The 14,840-nt window shown below is 50.0% G+C and overlaps 1 protein-coding gene and 1 long non-coding RNA gene across 5 annotated transcripts in view; one reads left to right on the top strand and one right to left on the bottom strand.

Moving 5' to 3' along the window:
* The window catches only part of UBE2D4 (ubiquitin conjugating enzyme E2 D4), an 18,279-nt gene extending 13,581 nt beyond the window's left edge, over positions 1-4,698 (top strand). For 2 of the 4 annotated variants that reach the window (XM_044771008.2, XM_070504274.1), the window contains 4 exons: positions 179-284; positions 2,113-2,206; positions 3,775-3,816; positions 4,229-4,698. In XM_044771008.2, coding sequence (XP_044626943.1) covers positions 179-284; positions 2,113-2,206; positions 3,775-3,816; positions 4,229-4,451 — 465 coding nt within the window. In that variant the 3' untranslated portion in view covers positions 4,452-4,698. Of the gene's footprint in view, positions 1-178; positions 285-2,112; positions 2,207-3,774; positions 3,986-4,228 lie in introns of those variants that run through there. The other 2 variants (XM_044771016.2, XM_044771022.2) reach the window with 2 other exon arrangements.
* LOC139044558 (uncharacterized) lies at positions 4,477-14,823 on the bottom strand. Its single transcript, XR_011501577.1, has 3 exons — positions 14,680-14,823; positions 12,518-12,637; positions 4,477-6,284 (listed from the first exon to the last, which is right to left on the bottom strand). It is a non-coding gene; the product is annotated as an uncharacterized lncRNA (long non-coding RNA).
* Positions 14,824-14,840: the final 17 nt, after the last annotated feature.

Below are 14,840 nucleotides of genomic sequence, written 5' to 3'. Positions count from 1 at the left end.
GGTGGCCCCTCCTCTATCCCTTTAGGGTTCAGGATTGGGGGCCAGCTCACCCAGGACTGTGCAGGGCCAGGTACGGCCCAGCAGCAGTCACTTCTGCCTTAGTTGGTTCATATTCCAGACAGACACTGTCTAGGACGTCCCTGTGGTCTGCCTGACTTAAGGTCCCTCGTCTCTGCAGGTTGCTTTCACGACCAAAATTTATCACCCCAACATCAACAGCAACGGCAGCATCTGCCTCGACATCCTGCGGTCCCAGTGGTCTCCAGCACTGACAGTATCAAAAGGTAGCCGCATGTGGCTCTGACATGCTTCACGTGCCCTGCCTCGTGCCTGCCCGCTCACACAGCAGCGTTTCTACCCCATGTTCCTGGGAGGAAACGGAGGCTCAGAGAGAGCAGGCAGCTCCCCACGGCCCACGGTCACAGCTGTAGGGGAGGAATCCAGGTGATGTTCTTCCCCATGGATCAGTGCTCCAGCCAGACTGTCGCATGGGTGCAAGAAGGAAATATTGATCCTGTTTATACTTTTTATCTAGAAATAAGAAAGGCGAATATCACATTACCTTCTCTGTTCCTTCATTTATTCGTTCATCCAAGATGGATTATGATTCAGCCCTGAAGGAGGGAGATACAGGGTCTGTCCCCCTGGAGAAATCCTCCCTCCCCAGAGCAGTGTGTTTGTTGAGCACTGGTCTTTGGATGAGGCTGAAGAAACCAGTCCAAACTGGGTTTTATTTATGCAGATATTCCTTCTGAACTAAGATGGGCTGAACGTGGCTGTGTGTGCACTGAGACCTGAATGTAGACGGTGTGAGCGTCCTGTCAGTGGGTCGAGTGGGATGGCGAAAAAATGAACCAAGAGAAACAGAGTCGCAGAGCCCAAGAAATAAGAGAGGAGCGTGAGGCAATGGAGGCAGCAGAGCTTCAGGCAGCTGAGAGGGGCCGTGAGGCACCCGGGCAGCTGGTGGGAGGAGACTTTTGAAGACTCTGCATCCAGCGGGAAAGCTGCACTCACCACCCACCCCCCTGACCCCCAGATGGTGGTGCAAATCCCTGTGGTGGCAGAGCGAGCTCCAAAACTCAGGCATTTGAGAGACAGCCCAATGTCTTGCGAGGTGACTCCATACCCAGGAGCCTCCTCCTCTCTGAGCTGAACCCTCACCCCACTGCCCCGGAAGTACTAGGAGGAAGGGCCATGACAGTCTACCAGCTTCATGTGCCTTTGGCTGTGGGGGGCAGGACACTTCCCAAGCCTGAAGGAGGGCGAGCAAATCAGAGTGGCAGGGCGTAGGCCCTGAAGTGTGGAAGGAAGCAGGGCACGCACAGGTGGAGCCCACCAGCCCTCCCATGACATGGCCTCTGAGCTCAGAAGAGCAGGCAAGTAGAATATCTTTAAAAGGGTAAACCGCCCCTCCCACCTGTAGCTTACCTGTGGGGGACTGTGGTCAGGACTTGAATGGACTCACTTAAGTGAGGATGACACTTGTTTGCGGTCATACGGTGGGTCCAGGGCAAAGCCAGGAATGACAGTACCTTTTTGCCTGGGACCCTAAGAATCTTGGCAGCACAGTTCCCTCCGCTCCTCACTGCAGCGCTGGTGGGGTGAGGGTCCTCAGGTCGAGAGCGTGCCGGGAGGACTCAGGGCGGGACAGTGCACATTTGCTTGGCAGTCAGACCTGGTTCAAAATCTTGTTTTTTCCAATATGCTGGGTGTTCCAAGTGACCTTGGACAAGTTACCTGAATGCTCCAGTTCCCATTTCCTTATTAGTAAACAGTGCCTGTGGGACCAGACAGCAAAGGGGGGTTGTTTAGAGCTGAAGACAGCAACGCCTCATTGAGCAGAGCAGGGAGTGAGGGCCAGCACCACGGGAGGGCATGCCCTGGAGCAGATGCTTCTGAGACTGGATTGCACAAGGATAAAATGGCCATTCAGCCAATGGCTGGCAAAGCAAACACTCTCATGACTATTGGGGTGTCAAGCAGAAGAATTTTGAGGGGGCGTTGAAGGGAAGACAATGGGTCTGTCAATACAGAGCTTGAGTTGGGGGCTCACTGGACCTGGGGCGACCTGAGCTTCATGGCTGAGCTGACCTCCTTTTCTTTTCTTCCCAGTTCTCTTATCCATCTGTTCCCTGCTCTGCGACCCCAACCCTGATGACCCTCTGGTGCCAGAGATAGCCCACACCTACAAGGCCGACAGAGAAAAGTACGTGTCCTCTTTGGGTTGCCTCAGGCCTTGGCTGCCCCAGGTACCTCCTTGCGGTACCCACCCTGAGCTGGTGCTTCCAGGCTAACCAGGTTCCCTCAGACAGCTTCCTGCTATGCCAAGCCCATGCAATGCGTGAGCCCTCGGCTTGGACTCCTGGCTCTCTCACTAACATTTCCTTTGACTCTGAGGAGGGAGAAAGAGAGAAAAGCTGTTCACCGTCCTGGATAGCTCATCAACTGCTACTACTGAACCCTAAGATATCATTGCCAAGCCTGCCCTTGAGGCCAGCAAGGTCAGTCGTCAACCAAGAATGGACTCAGAAGGATCTCACAACAAGAAAATTCTGGATTAAATTATAAGGTTTATGGCATAAGACAAGGGGGTGTCTGATCAGATACATTCAGGATGAGGCCAGGGCCAGTCGAGGTGGGAAACACTGCCATGGTCAGTTTACTGACGGGGGCTCAGAAGTCAGCCGTGTGTTGCTGTTTTACCGACAGACTCTCACTGTCAGCTCTCTGTTTAAACACCGATTACCAGCCCAGAATTGTAGAATTCTGCCCCATTTGACTAGGCATGAATTGTGCACTGTAGCATGGGGGGAATGTCAATGGCTAGTGAAGCAGGTACAGGGAATGACTCACCTTCACTGTCGATAATGCCTGAGCATTGACAGCATGGTGAGAAAGGGTAGGAGAGGCAGGGGCCCAGGCATCAGGGGCAGTGGCCTTATGAGGTGCACTGGATCTGTGTATGGTGTGGGGTGGGGGTAGGGGGTAATTGCTGGCTCTTTTAAAGAACATCTCCAGTGACTCTTTTAGTTTGTTACTTCTCTTCTGTCCAAAGAGATTACAATAGAATGTGGTTTTTCCAATTTATATTTTTCTTGAAACCTTTATAGGTCTCATTATTTCCCTCACTGAGTTTTCCTGAATGACAAAGTGATTTTTAATTGGCTAGGTTTTAAACTGCATTTATTTTAACACTTGTTATAAGATATTTTAGACATGCCAAAAGTGATTTTTTTCATTGCCTCCTCCAACTACAAATCTCTCTTACTTAGAGTCTCATGGCATCAGATCTTATTACAATAATGAGGATAAATGTGCACACTTACATAGCCCTATATGGGTGCCAGGTCTGCTTCATGGCTGCTGAGGGTGGCACTGACTCACACTCCAGTGGCCAGGCTCCAAAGCCTGGATCTTGGAGTCCACGTGCTGGACAGCCTGGGACTATTCCAAGCTGACTTCTGTATCTCTTCCTGATCCTCATGCATCCATGTTGTAGGACAGGAGAGAGGAAGGGAGGAGGCTTGTGGCATTATTAAATCTTCCACAGCAGATAGTTATGGAGAACCATCAGGACTCACCAAGCTAGGGGTTTATGGCCACAAATGACATATTCTTGCTCCAGGCAGTCTTTATTGTACTCGTTCATCAGTCCGAGATGTTTGATAAGAAGCAGCAGCATCTCCTGTGCATTAGTTCTGTTCTCTACTCTGCATTGAGAGGAAGTGACCATTCTGAGTAAGGGTGTCACCCACTTCTGCTTTTTTCTTCCAGGTACAACAGACTAGCAAGAGAATGGACACAGAAATATGCTATGTAAGTGCCTCAGAGGTTTTAATGGGAGACACTGTCCAAGTGAAGCTAGCCAGGCAAAGAGGGCCTCTCCTGACACTGAAGCTGTTGGCCGAGCCACTCACAGATCGTCATCTCTTCTGCAAACAAATGTTGGTCACCCACTTTCTCCAACTGCAGCCTGTTGGTACCACTGTCAGCCATCATGGCTTTGACAACGTCACATTTTGATGCCAAATCAATAGCCACTGTTAGGATTTGCGGCCTTCCTGGCTACACTGGAATCAGTCCCTCTGCCCCAAATCACTGCTCGTCTCTTGTGGGGACAGTGTCCTGTACGCCTCCCCTGCTCAGCCTCACTCAGAGTGACACTGCTTGCCATGGTGCCACATGAGAGCCTCGGCCTGACCCCTCACCATGTGCTCTTTGCTTCTAGAACTCAGTGCCATCCTGGAGCCCAAGGCAGAGTGGGCAGGCTTCCCTCACATCCCATCTGCGGCAAACTGTGTCCCAAGGAGTCCCAGCTTATCCCAGGAGGCTCCTGGGAATTGGCAACAGTGTCACTGGGAAGTGGAGCCCTCGCCCTGCAGCTCCCACCGGTCTTCCTCTGCAGTGTCACACGCTGGCATTCTCCCCTCACACGCAGAAGCACCAAATAGAATGTCAAGATATAAAGCCCATATCTCCCCATGAGAGATGCATTTTTAGAAGCAAGAGCAAAATTATGAAACCTGGAGAGATTTGAGTTATGGTTTTCTATGTGAAGTTTTTCACCACCCCGACCTTCTCCCAGTCAGAGCCTACACTACGTCCAAGTGCAAGCCGTTCACAGACCAGAACACAGGGAGAGGGAGAGACTTTTAAATGTAAATAAAAATGTAATTCACTCGTAACCCTAAATGATAACTGACATTTAAGTCTACTTTTTTTTCTAAGCAGAACAGAAGATACGGAAACTTTTAACAGGTCCTTCAGAGCCTTGAATTAGCTAGCCTGTTGGGTAACTGGCCTCCTCTCAAGTTTCTGATGTAACACATTTGAAGGGTCGCCCCTAGAGTTCAGAGCTTTGAGATTAGGTTAGCTAGGAGAAGGGCAGGAAAGGGGTTATTCTAATTTAACTTCCAAAGAGGGAGGAAAATTGAGGAGCTTCAAAGCTCTCAAGTCCAATTTGGCCTGGTCTTTTCTAAGTGGCTTACAAAGCTGGTCTCCCCCGACCCAGGACAGCCGTGGAAGTAATTCATGGGTAAGTAGGAGCAGGGGGGTGGAGAAGCAGTAAAATTCTGCAACCAAATGGCCAGATGCAGCCGTTGCAGGGCTGTGGAGTTTGAAAGGAAGCCTACAGACTTTGTCCCTGGGGATCAGCAAAAGGTGACCATGGGAGGTTGATGTGCTCCAGAAACTCCCAAGTTGGAGCACGACTTCACTGCTGACGCGTTCCAGCGAGAATGCTGGGATTGGTCACGCCACTGCTTCCTCAGCAAAGCAGGCAGCAGTTGGAGCCTGGTCTGCTTTTCCTTTATGGGGGTCCCCATTGGGATCCTCTTACCATGAGGCTACTTTTTGGGTTCCATGGGCCCTGTTCCCTGCCTCTCACCCTGGTAAGGATTGCCTTTTTAACTTTTGCCTCTTTGCTACCCCTTTGGTCTTTGCTTAAACAAAATGATAAATTTTAACAGATGAGGAGAATGCCATTATTGCAGTATTCCCTGGGAAGGCTACCAACATACAGCTCTGCCACTTCTGGCAGTGGTCACGGTGCACCTTGGAGCCAAGAACACAAAGCATGGAAAGATGGGGTGGATTCACATTTCAAAGACAAGTCAGAGGCTCAGAGAGGAAAGATCCAGGCCCAAGCTGGTGTTGAGACGGTGGGTGCCATACTTGGCCTTTCCAGAGTAATAGCTTATGACTCCCCAGAAGCTGATGAATTTTCTCACTCCAGTCAAAATTTCCCCGTGCCTGCTCCTCTGTTGGAGATGCATAGTAGGGAAAGTAATATCAGCCCTTTGGGATGCCCTGTGTAAGTTATCATTCACCCTTTGTAAGCCTATGTTGTGCTCTGTACCTGCCAGACCCCTTGGAGAGGCCACCACAGTGGTGCTCCACAGGCCTGTCCCCAGCAAATCTAGACTCTCAGCCTGGGAAACTCATCTGTTTGTTATGCCTTCTAGGACTCAGGTCAGCTTGAAGAACAGGCTTCTTAGGTTGAAAATCTTATTTTAAGATGCACTGTGGTACAGGTGGCCCCGGTGTAACCCACATGAGCAGATGTCATGTTTCCACGGCGAGTCCCAGGTCAGCAACTGGATAGCAGATCCAAAAAAGCCAGTGCAGGGTGATATGTTTTTCTCTGTGGACCAAAGAGATCAGAAAGATGCATGATCTTAAGCAACTGATCCACCATGAGCAAATGACTGTTTACTGAGGCTGGAAGTGCCTGGGTTTGATGGATGGTGCTGAGATCTTGATCCTTTGTCAGGCTCCAGGAACACCTAGGAGTTTCAAGAATATGGCAAAGGGTCAAAGTCTCCAGACAAGGGATTAAAATGCCAGAACACAATGTCCAACAGGCCTGGCAGCTCACAGCTGAGCCGTAAGTCAGTGCCGTGGGATTCCACACCACCTCACTGCAGATGCTCAAGGATGGGCAGGTTTATGTTCCCGAAATTCAGGAGAAAGTCTCCTTAAGTGCCAGAGAGGTACTTGTGGACTGTTCTGCAGAATCCTGGCCTAACATCTGTCCCTGTTACCCAAAGTGGGGCAGAGAAGGAGCATCAAGATCAGCATGGGCCACTTGTCTCTCCTGTGCCTCCATTCCTCCTGCCAGCTCTTCTCGCTGTGACACACACTTCCTCTCCAGCAGTGCTGGGTAAGGGCTGGACCTGGATTAGATCTAGCCATGAATGCTGGTCCTCTGAGAAATGGAGGACATGGCTGCCAGCACCCCCAAGACAGCAGCCTGGTGCCCTGTGGGCATGGGCAGCAGGCCCTCCCTTCCGGAGCACTTTCCCCCTCACCTGTCCATTGGCCAGAGGAGGGAGGACCTATTGTTCTCCCTGGCCAGTCTGTTGGCCTCATTGTCCCCACCACCCAGGTTTCTGCCTGTTGACAGAGAGATTTTATTAATAACAAAACCAAAAAGCTATAGAGAATCTGCAAAACCCCCCATCAGACCAGATAGCAGCTTCTTGATTTTCCCAAAAAATGTCTCCTTCCTTCTCCATCCCCCACCCACTTCTCCCAGGCCCCCACTCCCCCCACCCCTCTTCAGACAGGTCCACCGGCTGGGCTCCACTTTAGGAGGAAATGACAGACCTGCCTCTCGGAGCCTGCCTCTCACCCCTGCTGCCTGCCCACCCTCCCCACTGTCTCACCCCCGCCCACCACAACAGCTCAAGGGGCTGGCCATGGTCTCCCAGCCTTTACTGCTGGCCAGTCATCCTAATCCCTTTCTAATGACGTTCAATGGCTTCATCCAAGCATTGATCGAGCACTTACCACATGCAAGGTATGGAGGGGAGGGGAGGGAAGAATTATAAAAAGAAAGCATGAAATGGCTGCCTTCTGGGAGCCCACTGGGGAGACCCCAGGTGGAGAAGGCCTCAGGAAGAAGGGAGGACTCAGGTTGGACTGGGAGGAGGGCCCTGCAGGCAGAGGGAGCGCTGCAGTGAAGGCTGGGCTTGGAACAAGCACAGCACGTTCTAGGAGCTGGCTCAGCACCCGAGGATTTCCCAAACCAAAGCCCTGTTACCTTCCAGGAGCCATGGCGTGGGGGCACCTTCCCAGAGCATTGTTGAGGGTGGAGGGGTGGCAGAACGAATACAAATTTTCATATTAAGTAGATGGCAGAATAAATAAGCTGGTGCATGAGACCATCTCACACTCTAGATCCCCAGGAAACAAGCACTGTTATTGGACCAGGGACCTTTTAGTGGCACAGACACAGGCACGAAGCTGCCTCTACCCTTCCATCCTTGTGAAGAAAGGAAAGAAGTCCTGTTAGGCCTGGGCCTCCCTTGCCTCAGAGTGTGTTCTCAGGAGCAATAATGGCCTGTCCAGGGCCCAAGAGGGCCAGCGGTGCTCAAGGGGCAAAATGATCCACCAGCTCCAGAAACAAGGATGGGGCTGGAAGCATAGGCTGGACTGTGGTCAAGGCGAGGAATATAAGGCTGGCCACCCCTGTGGGGGAAGCTGGCCCTTTCCTCATTCAGTGTCAATGCCTAGCAATGCACGCTTGGGAGGCCTTCACCCTGAAACAGGAGGGACTGAGAACCTGTCAACATCTTTGGGTGAAAATGTCAGCAAAGTTCTAGTGAAACTGCAAAATCCCATCACCTGTGTCTTCTTTTCCCTTTGAGGCTTTCGGGGTTTCTGCCGGCTGCTTGCTCTGCCCCACCCCCCGCCCCAGCAGGGAGCTTGGCTGATGCATGCGTGTCTCTAGGTCTTCTGGGTTGACGCTTCATGTAAGACCTGAGAAGCCAGAGACCCTCACAATAGCTATGTGAGCAGCAAGCACGCCCGGTCTGTGGTCTTTGTAAATGGTTAAGGTGGCAGGTAGAACACTACTCCTCCTGAAGGATGCTTTGCTCTTCCTGTGAGCCACCTCGTACTGACTTGTGGCTGCCCCTCAGGGCCAAGCCTTATGATGAGCAGTCATAAGGCCACTCTCCTCCTGAGGGCCTGAGTCCCAAACCAGGGTCAGGACTGCAGCCCTCCCACGTCCTTGCCATTGACTGCTTACTCTCTGTTCAAATCCCAACAGGGACTCAGATAGGAAGGTTTTTTTTTTTTAATCTCTCAAGATGTAAAGTATTTGTTTACTAGATTCCACTTACCATGCAGCATAAACAAGTTTTCTTTTTAGGGCAGGCAAAGCAATGATTCCACTTCTCTAACTCCGTAGTAATGTGTCCACGCATGGCTGGGGCAGAGAGATGTAATCCTGGTAGTTTTTAAGACAATCATTTTCTTGCTAATTGACATTTCTGTTGATGAAGACCTGAATAAACAGCTATTCTTTCTTACTGATTGCTATGGTCTGAATGATTGTGTCCCCCCAAATTCCAATGTTGACATCTTAACCCCCAAGGTGATGATATTAGGAGGTGGGGCCTTTGGGAGATAATTAGGTCATGAGGGTGGAGCCTTCATGAATGGCATTAGTGTACTTATAAAAGAGACCCCAGAGAGCTCCCTTGCCCCTTCCACCACATGAGGACACTGCAAGAATATGGCCACCTATGGACCAGGAAGTGGATGCTCACCAGACACTGAATCCACTGGTGTCATGATATTAGACTTCCAGCCTCCAGCGCTGTGAGAAATAAGTGTCTGTGGGTTTTTGTTTTTAAAGATTTTATTTTTTTCCTTTTTCTCCCCAAAACCCCCAGGGACATAGTTGTATATTCTTCGTTGTGTGTCCTCCTAGTTGTGGCATGTGGGACGCCGCCTCAGCATGGTTTGATGAGCAGTGCCATGTCCATGCCCAGGATTCGAACCAACGAAACACTGGGCCACCTGCAGCGGAGCGCACAAACATAACCACTCGGCCACTGGGCCAGCCCCGTGTCTGTGGTTTACAAGCCTCTGAGGCTGTGGTATTTGTTATAGCAGCCAGAAGAGACAAAGACACTGGTCTTACTGTGCTTCTCAGACTGTTCTTTTTCTTAATGCCATTGGTTCCTTCTAGATGGTTGGCTCCAGAGGGAGTCTGACAGCAAGATCCTCCCTCCACACTTGGACTCAGGTATCTTTAGGACACGGTCAACTGCCCTTAGTGTGGAGGACACTGACCATTCAGGGCTCTGGTTCTGTGCCCCGGATCTGTCATCTAACCCACCAGGAGAGCATCAAGAAGTAAAGCAGATCTGAGTTTATCCACATGCAAGAAAAGTATAGAGGCTTGTGCAAATAGCAGAGCAGTTAGTTCAGGAGGAGAGAGGAGTCCCAGGAATGACCTCTGGAGACATCTCACATTCTCAAAATGCGGAAAACCAACCAAAAAGAGAGAGAGGCCAAAAGGAAACAGGAACACTTGAAAGCAGGAGTGGGAGGGAGACGGATGTGGAGATGGTGTACACACAGCAGCCAGCCAAAGGGACCTTTTTGAAAACATCTCCAGATCACATCGTCTCTCTTTAAAGCCCAGCAGAGATTTGGTTACACCTAGAAGAAAACCCAGAGTCCTTCCCCTGACCCACAGGGTCCCACGGGATCCAGCCTCCTCCCACGTCTCCTTCCCTCTCCTTCACCCTGTGCTCCATCCTCAGGCCCATTAGGCTGGCTCCCACCTCAGAGCCCCCACACACCTTGTTCCCTCTGCCCGGAACACCTCTATCCAGAGCTTCCATAGCCACACCTCCCCACCCCCGCTCCTATATCCAGTCTCTGCTCCAGTGTACCTTCTCAGAGAGGCTTTCCCTGGCCTGTCAAGCTGAAATAGGTTCCCACACCCTAGAGCAGGAAGTGGAATCCGGGCGCTCTCACATTCCCACACCAGGGACCCCTCCCCATAGCTTCTCTCAGTGGAGCCTGGATCTCCCTGATTTTTCCTCATCAGTGTCGATGAACCTGCTCACCACAATGAGCTGATCTACTTCCAAAACAAAGAGACCTGTTTCTTTGGCCTGCACAGCCTGATTCAGGCAACGTGGGGTTCTCCCTAAGTTGACTAAAATGTTGAAAAGTACTCCCAGACCTCCTAGGGGTCCAGGGACCCCAGGCTGGGGACTGGCAGCCAAGTGGATGAAGGAAACTGGTATTTAGGAGGTGTTTAGATAGGAACATTCCCAGAGAAAAAAGAGAAAACAAAGACACGTGGGGTCAAAGAGAAGAATGCAGAAGAACCATAAGACTGCGGCCCAACTTTCCCCGGAATATGGGGGGGTGCGACTGGAGTGGAGCAGGAAATCACCTGACAGTCAGGTCTGAGAGAAAAACAAGGACAGCAGAGATGTTACTGAAGAAAAAAAAGACTAGAAATTGGGAGAGCTGGGAGGCCCCATTACTAAAATTCATTTTTCCAATGCAAACACAGTAGTGAAGGCAAAGTGGGGAAATGGGGACAACAGCACGTTGTACAAGAGAAGACCCAGGATGGATTGGGGGATAGAGGGAGGCTGCAGATGGGAGCCGCTAAAGGGAAGGAGGGTTTGGCCAGGACCTAAGACTTCCCCATTTGGGGACAGGGTAACTGCTTTGCCCAGCAGAGAGATGTCAGAGCTTCTGCTGTAAAAGAAGCAACAATGATGTAGACAGATATAAAAATGGACGTAAATGAACAACGTTTCTACCCAAATAAGGTTTACAAGTCCTTATCGGCAAAATCCAGACCCCAACACTTTAAGATTTTGGTAACTCGTTTGGCAGCAATACCTGACGTGAACTGCCCTAAGGCCATTTAGGGTCTTTCTACAACCCGGTTAGCTGATTTTTCACAGACATCACTGCAGAAGTATGAACGTGTTTGATTACCAGATGCTGCCCAGGTTCAATATTACTTTTCTGAAATCTGAAAAACTCTGAATTCCGGGGCTGGCCACGTGGCCGAGTGGTTAAGTTCGTGCGCTCCACTGCAGGCGGCCCAGTGTTTCGTTGGTTCAAATCCTGGGCACGGACATGGCACTGCTCATCAAACCACGCTGAGGCGGCGTCCCACATGCCACAACTAGAAGGACCCACAACGAAGAGTGTACAACTATGTACCGGGGGGCTTTGGGGAGAAAAAGGAAAAAGTAAAATCTTTAAAAAAAAAAAAAAGAAAAAAACCCCTCTGAATTCCAAAGCCTGTCTAAGGGACTACGGGACTGTTGGGTCTGTATTTTAGGGAGGTGGGGAGTTCTTTGGGGCAAGGAAGGAAGCTGTGAGCTGCCTTGGGCCCTGGCATGTCTCCTGGTTTCCCTCCAGGCAGGTCAGTCGTGACTGGCACATTTGTGCATGGAAGGAACTGGTGCTCCCTGCAGGAAGGAAGCTGGTTGAGATATTGTGGGCCCCTTCCCTTGAAGCTGAGCACAAAGTTAAAAAATCTTTCCTAGATCAAAAAACTTTGAGATAAGCTTTGCTAACTGCAGCTGCGCATATTCAGCATAACCAACTGTTTAAAACTAACCAGGTCCTTCTGTCCCTCCTTAGTATATGAGTGAGCTGTCTTTCCCAGGTAGTCAAGGTCCAAACATCAAGATTCAGCCTCACAAGGCCAAACACAGGCTGAAGATGAAAACTAACCAGAAAAGTCCAAACAGTCAAGGGAAAAGAAATCTAGTCTTCGAGGCCAAACACATGCTGGGGGGAAGGCGCCAACCAGCACGGCCACATGCTCCCCGCCCCTTCCTAAAACCCCAGCACACGCTCTCCCTCCCCTACCTAAAACCCCTAAAAACTCCTACCTTTTTCCCTTTGACAAATTGAAATGGCAAGCAGTAGGGTATATTGGAGTATATGAGGAGGCCATTTGGTATGAACCTAATTCAGCCTGACTTTGGTTTTTTCAAAAGGGCCTTATGTGGCCGTTGAGCACGCATTGTACATCTGCTTTAAACGTTTACAATGGCAAGAACAAATGCCCTTAAGATAAAGGTGCAACTCCCCCCCCCCCCATACATTGTCGTTTCCTTAAGGATAAGCATCTTTCCTTAGGCTAGGAACTGATTGCTGTGCTCATCTGTGACAACCCATCTTGAGACAACAGAACTGCCACCTTGTTGTTCCACGGAGATGGCAGACCTACCTGCTGTGTCCATCAATCACTGTGCCGCCACAACAGTCTCATGATTATTGTAAAAGGAACATTTCAATCACATGTGAAATATCTTCTTTGGGGTGTCGACGAAAATAATCCATAACCAATCTATAAATGAAAATTTGGGTGAGTTTATTCTGAGCTTAAATCTGAGGATTATAACCCGGGGCCTTTCTTCCCGAAGGAAGAAAGGGCACCAAAGAAGTGGGGTGCACAGAGTGGTTATATACCCCCAGAGAGGATGTTTCACATAAGATTGAAATGTCCCTTTTACAATAGTCGCGAGACTGCTCTGTCAGCACAGCGATTGATGAAACAGCAGGTAGGTGTGCTGTTTCAGTGAACACAGCAGGGTGGCCTGTCTGTTGTCTCCAGTTGAGTGGTCACAGGTGAGCTGAGTGGTCAAAGGTGAGTGCAGCAATCAGTTCCTAGCCTAAAGAAAGATGCTTATCCCTAAGGAAATGCCAGTGTGGGGGGAAGTTGCACCTTTATCTCAAGGGCCTTTCATCTGGCCATAGGAAATGTCTAAGCAGATGTACAATGTGTGCTCAATAGCCACAGTTAGGCCCTTTTGGAAAAAACAAAGTCAGGCCGAATTAGGTTTATACCAAACGGCTTCCTCATATACTCCAATATATCCTATTGCTTGCCATTTTTATTTGTCAGGGATATATAACCACTCTGTACCCACTTCTTTGGTGCCCTTTCTTCCTTTGGGAAGAAAGGCCTTGGGCTATATGGTCCTCACATTTTAGCTCAGAATAAACTCATCCAAATTTTCATTTATAGATTGGTTATGGATTATTTTTGTTGATACCTTCTGGGAGGTAGATCTGAACTCCTCTCCTTGTCCGGCTGCCTTTTGATAATACTAAACTTCTTTCCTTGCCACAAGCCTGGTGTTTCAGGGTTTTTTCCTTTATTGGCCCTACCATGCCGTGGGTAAATGAACCTGTGTTTGGGCTGGTAACACCCTCAGTCGGCCAGGGACTGGAAAGAATAGGATGAGCACCAGGCAGGTTCCTTACTTTCCTCTGCTACCTCATCCTCAACCAAACTAGAGGGGGAAATGCAGGTGAGGTCGAGGAAGCGCGACACCACTTTGAGTTAGGTTTGCGCTGGTGTGATATTGATGAGGATTTTTAGGCTGGTTAATTTTAAAACTGCAGATGAGAAGCAGGCTCCGAGGAGCAGAGTTTGCTTGCCCTTTGTTGAGAAACATTTACATTTGTAAGGGAAACCTCCATCTGTAAAGATGCCTCCCTCTCTGTGCCAGGAAGAAGGCAGGATGGCCTTATCTCTGGAAACTCTTAATGGGGAAGGCAAGGACTTAAGCTGTTTACTGTCTGGCAACCTCATGTAACTGACGCTCCCCACCCCCCCCCCCCCCCAAAATCCTCCTTTGTCTGTAGCTCAAGATAATATTTAAGCGGTGACTTCTGCCATTTACTCAATCCGGTTTGATTCTTATCTAAAAGTTGTGGGACCGCCAAATGGCCAGACCCTACTGGCACTGGTACCATTCTAACTTTTTTTTGTCTTGTAAAGAGATAACTCACATACCTATGCCTTAAATTTAGCCTTACTCTCCACCCATGTTGGCAGCAGAAGCTGCGGCAGCAGCAGCTCCCCATGGCAGCAGCGGCTCCTCCTGCCCATGGGCCCTGTCCCCACGCAGCAGCTCTGACTGCCCATGGGTCCTGTCCCCATGCTATTCCATACTATTCTCTAAATAAAAAAGCACTACTGCCAGATCTCGAGAGTCCAAGAAATCTTTCTTTCAACTCCTCGGCTCACTGACCCCGCATCACTATCACTCTGTTTTCATTTGAGTCATTAATTCATGCATGCTTCATTCATAGATCAAACTTCTGTTGAGGGTCCACACAGAGGCTCCAGGAATTCCGTGTGGAGGGAGACTCATGAATTTGAGATTCTCAAATAAGTGCATGAAGGGTCGGCCCAGTGGTACAGCAGTTAAGTTCGCAGGTTCAGATCCCGGGTGCAGACATGGCACCACTTGCCAAGCCATGCTGTGGCAGGCATCCCACATATAAAGTAGAGGAAGATGGGCACAGATGTTAGCTCAGGGCCAATCTTCCTCAAAAAAAAGAAAGTGCATTAATTGTGACAACAGTTACGACACATACGCACGGTGCTCCGAGAGAGCAGCTATCAGGAAGCTTGGTTGGGTGCCTGGGCCAGACCCACAAGGCGAGCCTCCGGCTGAACGGGGCAGAGCACAGGGAACGGCGCAGACTGACGCACCCTCCCTCTTCCTCCGATCCGGCGTTGGAAGGTTCCCACCCCT

Source organism: Equus asinus, chromosome 1, assembly GCF_041296235.1.
Source record: "Equus asinus isolate D_3611 breed Donkey chromosome 1, EquAss-T2T_v2, whole genome shotgun sequence".
NCBI classification, from domain to species: domain Eukaryota; kingdom Metazoa; phylum Chordata; class Mammalia; order Perissodactyla; family Equidae; genus Equus; species Equus asinus.
Note: the sequence above shows the minus strand (reverse complement) of the source record. Positions and strands in the feature narration are given on the sequence as shown.